The 8,491-nt window shown below is 56.2% G+C and overlaps 1 protein-coding gene across 1 annotated transcript in view; it reads left to right on the forward strand.

Moving 5' to 3' along the window:
• Nucleotides 1–8,491, forward strand: part of MAST3 (microtubule associated serine/threonine kinase 3) — a 26,851-nt gene that overhangs the window by 4,315 nt on the left and 14,045 nt on the right. The window contains exons 3-6 of the mRNA XM_057387062.1: nt 6,011–6,099; nt 6,547–6,619; nt 6,787–6,807; nt 8,241–8,319. Of these exons, the coding sequence (XP_057243045.1) occupies nt 6,011–6,099; nt 6,547–6,619; nt 6,787–6,807; nt 8,241–8,319 (262 nt within the window). The remainder of the gene's footprint in view (nt 1–6,010; nt 6,100–6,546; nt 6,620–6,786; nt 6,808–8,240; nt 8,320–8,491) is intronic.

Genomic DNA, 8,491 nt, shown 5'->3' on the forward strand with positions numbered 1-8,491 from the left:
GGTGCACACCCAACTGTGTGRTTTGGGGGTCTGTACCCCACAGATCCATAGTTTTGGGGGGTGCTGTGCACTGAGGGAGCACCCTCCAGACCCCGAGGGCRGCARGGTGRGGTRGGCTGTGTGTCACTGTCACCRGGTGGGTTTGTTGGGWGCCCAGAGCCATGGGGTGTGTGGGRTTTAKGGTCCCAGGGCATTAGGGGATGCAGGTTTTGGGGTGCTCTGCATGTGTGGGTTGGGGAGGGGGAAACGCCCCTGTGAGCCCCCATGCCAAGGTGGACACTACTGATGGGATGGACAGCACATGGCCTGAGCCAGGGCGAGGGTCCCCAGGGTGCCTGGAGGGGTGGGAAGGGTCCAGGATTTCGGGGGGGTAAAGGATTCCCATCCCATTTGGCAGCGGGGCTGGGGTGGTGGGGGAGAGKCTGCGAAAATGGGGTGCAAAGGGGGTACCCCGGCTCTCCAGCGACAGGGCCAGGCTTGTCCCAGGCAGGCTGGTGGGACGTGTCACCAAGGAGGGCACAGGAGGCTCAGAGTATTCGCTGAGCCCCCCAAAAGTGGGTGGGGGAACGTGTCCCCAAAAAGGAACACAGGGGGCTCAGAGACCCCGCTGAGCCCCCTAGGATGGGTGGGGGGACGTGTCCCCAAGGAGGCAAACGGGATGCAGAGACACTGCTGAGCTCCCCAGGGATGGGTGAGGACATGTCCCCAAAAAGGGAGACATGTCCCCAAAAAGGAACACAGGCGGCTCAGAGACCCCACTGAGCCCCCAGGGATGGGTGGGGGGATGTGTCCCCAATGAGGGGCACAGGGGGTACAGAGACCCGGCTGAGCCCCCAAGGGATTGCTGAGAACACGTCCCCAAAAAGGGGGACACGTCCCCAAAAAGGAACACAGGCGGCTGGTGGGGTGTGTCCCCAAGGAGGGGCACAGGGGGTACCGAGACCCCACTGAGCCCCCTGGGATGGGTGGTGGGATGTGGCCCCAATGAGGGGTCCAGGAGCCTCAGAAACCCCATTGAGCCCCCCAGGGATGGGTGCTGCAGGCTGGGACCTCCCCCCAGCAGCTTTGGGGCTCTGCAGCCGGCCCGGGCTTTGTGTGAYGTTCCTTGCAGCCCCTCCCGCTTCCCAAAGCTCTTCCCAAACCGCGGCGAGGCTTTGTGTGCGTGCCAGAGGTGCTGGAGGCAGCGCGGAGGCAGCGCCCAGAGATTCCCATTGTGAGCGTCTCTCGCTGTCGGTGGGAGCCGCTCACGGCAGCGCCGTTGCTTAGCAAAGCATCCATCCCATCCCATCCCATCCCGGCCGGGAACGCGCCCGCCTCACCTGGGATGCGGGAATTCCTCCGGGCACGGRCAGAGAGGACACTCAATAATTAAGAAAAAGCGCTGGATGGGGTTTTCCAACCCGGGAGGGGTGCCCGGGGGCGATGTGTAATTGGAAAGATGATCTAGGCAGTCATCTGTCTGCAGCTGAGCGTGATCGGGCTSTAATTCTCGTGAAGGGCAGAGGATTTGCTCTTCTTTCACCGGCATTCCTAGAATCCACGGCGAGGAACGGCCTGGCCTATTTAACGGAAAGCATATGATGTTATTTAGTGGGATTAAGAGGTTTGAGGGATCCCGATTTCCCGTGGGGGGATGCTGAGATGAGGCAGSAGAGGCGCTGGGTCGGTGCTGACGGGGTTCTCCTCCTCCGTGGGTGCTGCCCAGAGGTGGGCACACCTCAAACACCACGGGAAAACAGCCCAGAGGATCTAACAGGTACAATTTCCTCCCCTTTACCTGGGGATGCACCCCAGGGTGCCGGGCAGCTTCTCGAGATTGCCTTCTTGCAGTGCAAAAACAAAGAAATAAGTCTGCACCCAACCTGTCACCCTGTGATTCACTTTGAGGATTTGGGGTTTTGCTCTTGGGAGGTGTTGCTGGTGCTCCAGGGTGGGTTTGTATTTGGGGTTTTGCTCTTGGGAGGTGTTGCTGGTGCTCTAAGGTGGGTTCATATTTGGGGTTTTGCTCTTGGGAGGTGTTGCTGGTGCTCCAGGGTAGGTTCATGGGAGCATCCACAGTGCCAGGTTTTTGGCTGGGGTGGGATGAGGGGCCCAGAGTGAGGATGTGTGGGGTCTGTGCCAGGCAGCCTGTTGCATTTCACCACTCAGATCCTGCTCCTCATCCCAGCCCCATCCCCAGAGGCAGCCGAGTCCAGCACTGTCACAAATCACGGAAGACAAATGTCACCGAGAAACTCGGGATGCAGCTGCTTGCTTCAGCGACTTTCATAGTTAAGCATAAATTTATCCCACTGGAAAGCATTTTTTTTCCAGGACGAGGTGATCCGTGGCACTTCCCCAAATCCCCAGGCTGTTGGGGGATATGGAGGCAGCGAGGAAAGGAGCTGGCAGCACCCACACGTGCTCTCAGTCACGCAGCAGGAGCRCAGCCGCCTGCTCTGCCCTTTGAGATCGCTCCGGTTCCCTTATCACCGCCSGGCCCCGCCCTGCTCCCGCCACCCCGCACCCACTTTGTCCCAAAACGCCTCTTTTTTTTCTCGGATTCACCTGCCCGCACCGGGCTGGGAAGTTTTAGGGGCGATCCCGCTGGAGAGGAGCGGAAYCGCAGCGCCTTTGTGCGGTGCCGTGGCTGACCCTCGGTGTGACCCTGAGCCACCCAGCCCCGCTCGCCCAGGTCCTGGCAGAGCCTTTTGCTCGTCAGAGACATCAGCGCTGTGCTGTGCAGCATCCTGCCCTTCCCTCACCCCCCGGGAATCGATCCCCCGGGAATTGATCCCTCGGGAATCGATCAAACACCCAGCCCGAGCTCAGGAATTGTCCGGAGTTCGGGASTGTTGGTGCTCCCAGGGATGCRCAGGRTGGGRTTGTTGGAGTGTCCTGTGCAGGGCCAGGAGTTGGACTCYATGGTCCTTGTGAATCCMGTCCAAWTTCAGGATATTTTAGGATTCAGTCGTCCAAATTCAGGATATTTTAGGATTCAGTGAAGCTGCCAGGTTCTGCTCCGTCTCCCACCCCAGGACAGCCCTCCCGAGGCCGGTGCGGTGCCGGCGGGCGCGGGGCGATCCCATTCCTCCTCCCGATGGGTGACACATCATTTTGCCCCTGGCTCTGGGGTCACACTGGCTGTCACACACTTTCCACATCCCTCCAAACGTGGATGACACAGCCGAGGCAGCCTCAGCGCGAGCAGCGCGGGAGAGAGATGCTGACAGCGATTTTCCACTCCATTTTTGGTACCAAATGTGCAATTAGGTGATGGAGGCAGAGCGGGCAGCGGCCCCAGCGATGCCATCGGAACCCGGCAGYTCCTCTGTGCCCTGGGGCTCGTTTYTAGCCCGAGGTTTCCGTGCGGGAAGGATGGGAACCAGCTGGGGATGATGTGTCAGGCGGAGGGGGGTCGGAGTGGCGCAAGATGGTTGTGGGAGCCGAGGGTGGAGCGCCGCGGAAACAGGAAACGTCGGCCTCGCTCTGTGTCACCGTTACTGGAACTTGCTGMGCTCAAGGTTTGTTTTCACTCCCAAAACGAAACCGAGGGAGAAAAAGGGGACGAAAAGGGGAGCGCCTTGTCCCCAAGACACCGATGCATGTGTGTCCTGGTCCCTGTGGCAGCGCTGGCAGGGAARCAGTGCTGGAGTTGGCAGCTCTTTGCAGCCCTCCTGCTTCCCAAAGCTCTTACTGTGCCCCTGCGGTGCTGGGGCACGGCTCTCACGCTGCCTCAGTTTCCCATCCGGCAGCTGTGGGTGCTGGGCTGTGAGTTTGCAGCTCGAATTGGGGTTCAAGCTTTTGTTTGAGTGAGAAAACCAAACAGCAAAGGCAGGAAGGAGAGTGGGGTTAGATGGGATATTGGGAAGGGATTCTTCCCTGTGAGAGTGGTGAGGAGCTGGGATGGAATTCCAGAGCAGCTGTGGCTGCCCCTGGATCCCTGGCAGTGCCCAAGGCCAGGCTGGACATTGGGGCTGGGAGCAGCCTGGGACGGTGGGAGGTGTCCCTGCTCTGTCCACATGTGTGGAGCTCTGTCCATTTGTGTGGAGCTCTGTCCACTCCTGTAGGGCTCTGACCACAGGTGTGGAGCTCTGACTATGCATGTGTAGCTCTGACCATGTGCGTGGAGCTCTGTCCACTTGTGTAGAGCTCTGAACACACATGTGGAGCTCTGTCCATGTGTTTGGAGTTCTGACCATTTGTGCGGAGCTCTGACCACTGGTGTAGAGTTCTGTCTATGCCTGTGGAGCTCTGTCCCTGTGTGTGGGGCTCTGTCCACTTGTGTAGAGCTCTGGCCACACATGTGAAGCTCTGTCCACTTGTGTGGAGCTCTGTCCATGCCTGTGGAGCTCTGTCCATGTGTGTGGAACTCTGTCCACTCCTGTAGAGCTCTGACCACACATGTGGAGCTCTGTCCGTGTGTTTGGGGTTCTGACCATTTGTATGGAGCTCTGACCACTGGTCTAGAGTTCTGTCCATGCCTGTGGAGCTCTGATCACCTGTGTAGAGCTCTGTCCACTCGTGTAGAGCTCTGTCCATGTGTGTGGAGCTCTGTTTATGCGTGTGGAGCTCTGTCCATGCGTGTGGAGCTCTGTCCACTTGTGTAGAGCTCTGTCCACTTGTGTGGAGCTCTGTCCATATTTACAGAGCTCTGTCCACTGGTGTAGAGTTCTGTCCATGCCTGTGGAGCTCTGTTTATGCCTGTGGAGCTCTGTCCATGCGTGTGGAGCTCTGATCACCTGTGTAGAGCTCTGTCCACTTGTGTGGAGCTCCGTCCATATTTACAGAGCTTTGTCCACTCGTGTAGAGCCCTGACCATCCGTGTGGATCTCTGACCACTCCTCACTGGCATTGCCCACCCATCCCCATGGTGGCACCTGTTGTGCCACACCGTCCTTCCCACCCTGGATGAGACACACCTGCTGCTCASTTCTATTTTTGGGATCTTTGGAGAATCCCTTCTCTTCCAGTTCATCCCCAGGGTGCCGTGGGTGTTTGTGGCCGTGGTGCGGTGTTTTAACGATGTCCTTTAATTAGCAGCATCTGTGTGGGTTCCTGTTCCCAGCCTGCTGAGGAAATTCGGTGTCTTTTGCAGAATCTGCAGCCGGAGGAAGCGGAAATGGAGGAAGGGGAGGGTTGTCCTCGTGCTCGAGCTTCTGCTCSGGGCCGTGGGGATTTGCAGTTTCCTCTTGGCAGAGCGAAGGAGAACTGAAATGAGCCCACTGAAATGGGGTTGAAATGTGGGAGTGGGGTACGACAGGAGTGGGGCTGCAGCAGTGGGGATTTTGGAGGAATTTTCAGGGCAGCTGAGAGGAAAAATGAAATTTCTGTGAGGATTGTGAGGGTGGGAACCGAGATGGGGATAGGAAGACCCAGCTCTTGTTGGATGTGCCCCTGCAGAGCTGATCTGGGGGTGCTGGGCTGTGGTTCCAGGATGGGATTTTGGGGCAGTTTTGGGKTGTCAGGGTGCTGCTTTTCMCCTGGTGCTGGTGCACGTGGCTCCCTCCTGCTGCCGAGAGAAAATTTCCACAAATTCCTGCAAAATCTCAGGAGGCTGGGACCGTCCTCTGTGCTGTGATGTGGGGMCCATAAAGTGTAGGGGGATTTGCAGGATTTATAGGGGCATTTTCCATGCGATGGAGCAAGCGGGGTTGTGGCCTCTTGGCATTTCCATCTTCCTCCTTTTACATCCCTTTTTCTATTCCTGCCCTGGGGGCCATTGCCCAAGGGGCCTCCTGCCTCTGCCAAAATGAGAAGTGGGGCCTTGGCGAGACGGTTCTTTGTTAAAAATAATAAAAATAAAAATAACCCCGTCCTCCCATCTCTGTCTGGGGATGGATCTTCCCCGTGGCAGGAGATCTGCAATCAGTGGGGTGGCAGAAATGTTCCCTGGCGCAGGAATTCACCCACGAGCAGCTCCTCACGTGCCTGAGCCCTTCCAGCTCTGGCTGTGATTGATTAATTAATTAACTTATTAATAATTTATGTRTGATATATAATGAATTAATTCCCTCTTTTCCCTCCCCAGTTGCCGAAGCAGCAATAGGAAGAGTTTAGTGGTGGGCACCCCCTCCCCGACCCTCTCACGGCCTCTCTCCCCGCTCTCYGTGCCAACAGGTAAGGGATCATCCTGGTGGAGGGGTTCAGCATCTCCCTAAATGCTATTTTGGGATTTTTGACTATTTTGGAGAGCTTCAACCCCCTGTGAGCAGCAGCGGGCCAGCTCCTGGCTGCCTTTTCCAGGGGAAATATCTTGGGAAGTGATTCAAACACTCTTTCCCCTGAAGGAGCAGCCCTCAGCAGCCCCAACATTGTTTTGGGGTGGGTTTGGGATGACTTTTCCCACTTTCTCCCCCCGACATTGTGCTGGGGTGGGGTTTTGGGGTGATTTTTCCTCCTTTCTCCCCCTGGCATTGTTCTGGGGTGAGGTTTGGGGTGATTTTTCCTCCTTTCTCCCCCTGCCTTTGTACTGGGGTGGGTTTTTGGGGTGACTTTCCCCCTTTCTCTCCCTGCCATTGTTCTGGGGTGGGGTTTTGGGATAAATTTTCCCCTTTCTCCCCACAGCTGCCAGCAGTCCCTTGGACAGCCCACGCAATTTCTCTGCCAGCACCTCCCTCAACTTCCCCTTCGCTCGCAGGTGAGCCCCCAGCCCCAGCCCAGTGAATATTTATTTTATTTAAAGACTATTCCCCCACCAGGGAACCCTTCTGTTGACCTCAAGTGACTTTTTGGTTTTATTTTCGCTTTTCCTCTCCCTGCTTTCTGGCCTGATGGTGTTTTCTCTGGTTCCTCCCACCACCCCAGCCATGCTCCTCGGACTGACAGGTGAGTACCAGTGATGGGCAGGGGCTGCATTTTGGGGGGATTTTCTGCTCCACATCATCAGGGACCTTCTTTTCTGAGTGTCCAAGGCTGAAATGAGCAGGGCTTGGAGCAATCAGTGGAAAGTGTCCTGGGACTGCATCTTTGAGATCATTTCCCACCAGCCCACCCAGGACTCTGTGATTCTTTGTTTTCATCCCTGGGTGGGGAATTCTGCCCCAGGACTGGGCTTGCTGCAGCTCTGGGAGCAGGAATATCCCCATTCCCATCACAGCACCCCTGGCCACGCTCTCAGCCTCTCTGATTCTCAGAAAATGTCCAGGGATGGATGCTCCTCATCCAGCTCCCCACCGAGGCAAATCCTGCTGCATCCCTTCCCAAACTCACTCACCAAAGCCCTGTTTAACTAATTAATGAATGAATTAATCGCGGGCGGGTGCCCATCGATCGTCACAYGGAAAAACACCGGAGGCTCCCAGGGAACAGCCCGGGTGTGGGGTCAGGAGTTTGCTGGAGCTGGACGTGGCTCCCTGCCAGCCCCTGCTGTCCTTGACCCCGCACGGGAAGGGCCCCGTGGTGACCTGGACGTGTCCCCATCCCTCGGAAGCGTCTCCAAGGGGAAGCATTTGCCTGTGTGTGAGCGGTTCCCTTCCTGTTTATGGCCGGGCTCCGCTCCCCGGCGCCTGCTGTCTCAGGATGAGCCTTTGGGAGCCCTGATAAAACTCCCAGCAGGCTGAATTTAATTAAAAATCAGAGTCTCGCAGGCGTTTTTTGGTTTTTGTGGTTTTATTTTGTTTTGTTTTGTCCTGTCTGAAATGGATTTGTTGGAGCCCCAGTGCTGTCCCATCACAGTGACACTCCTGGCTGCTGGAGGCTGCAGAACAGCCAACCTCTCACCTGCAAACCCCTTATTTCACCTGATTTCAGCCCATTCTGAAAAGAGATTTCAGAGCTTTATTCCTCAAGCCACGCTTATTTCCCATTCTCCAGCCTTTTGGCTCTTCTGTTGCTGCTTCGACCTGCAAACCCCTTATTTCACCCGATTTTCCCCATTCTGTAAAGAGGTTTCAGGGCTTTATCCCTCAAATCACGCCTGTGTCCCGTTCCCCAGCCTTTTGGCTCTGTTGTTACTGATTTGACCTGCAAAACTCCTTATTTCACCCGATTTTCCCCATTCTGAAAAGAGTTTTCAGGGCTTTATTCTTCAACCATGCTTGTGTCCTGCTCCACAGCCTTTTGGCTCTGCTGTTACAGATTTGACCTGCAAAACTCCTTATTTCACCCGATTTTCCCCATTCTGAAAAGAGGTTTCAGGGCTTTATCTCTCAAATCACGCCTGTGTCCCATTCCCCAAACTTCTGGCTCTGCTGTTTTTGATTTGCATTCAGATATCGGGTTTTTTTCCCTGTGTGTGATGGTCACGTTTGTGGTCACAGGGCTGATGGCAGAAGGTGGTCACTGGCTTCGTTACCCTCCTCTGGCTATGGGACCAACACCCCCAGCTCCACGGTCTCGGTAATGTTTGCTTTCTCATGGTGGTGGGTGATAAAATCCTAAAATCCMAAGTTTTGGTGAAATGCCTCCCAAACCCCACAGTGCCGGTTCCTAAAGGAGCTTTAGCTGCATCCTGCTTGCTAAATGAGCTTTTAGGGAGGTTGTAGGGCTTGGCTGGGGGGTGGAAGAGTCC

This window comes from Malurus melanocephalus, unplaced genomic scaffold (genome assembly GCF_030028575.1).
Source record: "Malurus melanocephalus ecotype Western Australia unplaced genomic scaffold, MMel_1.1 scaffold_1122, whole genome shotgun sequence".
Taxonomy (NCBI): domain Eukaryota; kingdom Metazoa; phylum Chordata; class Aves; order Passeriformes; family Maluridae; genus Malurus; species Malurus melanocephalus.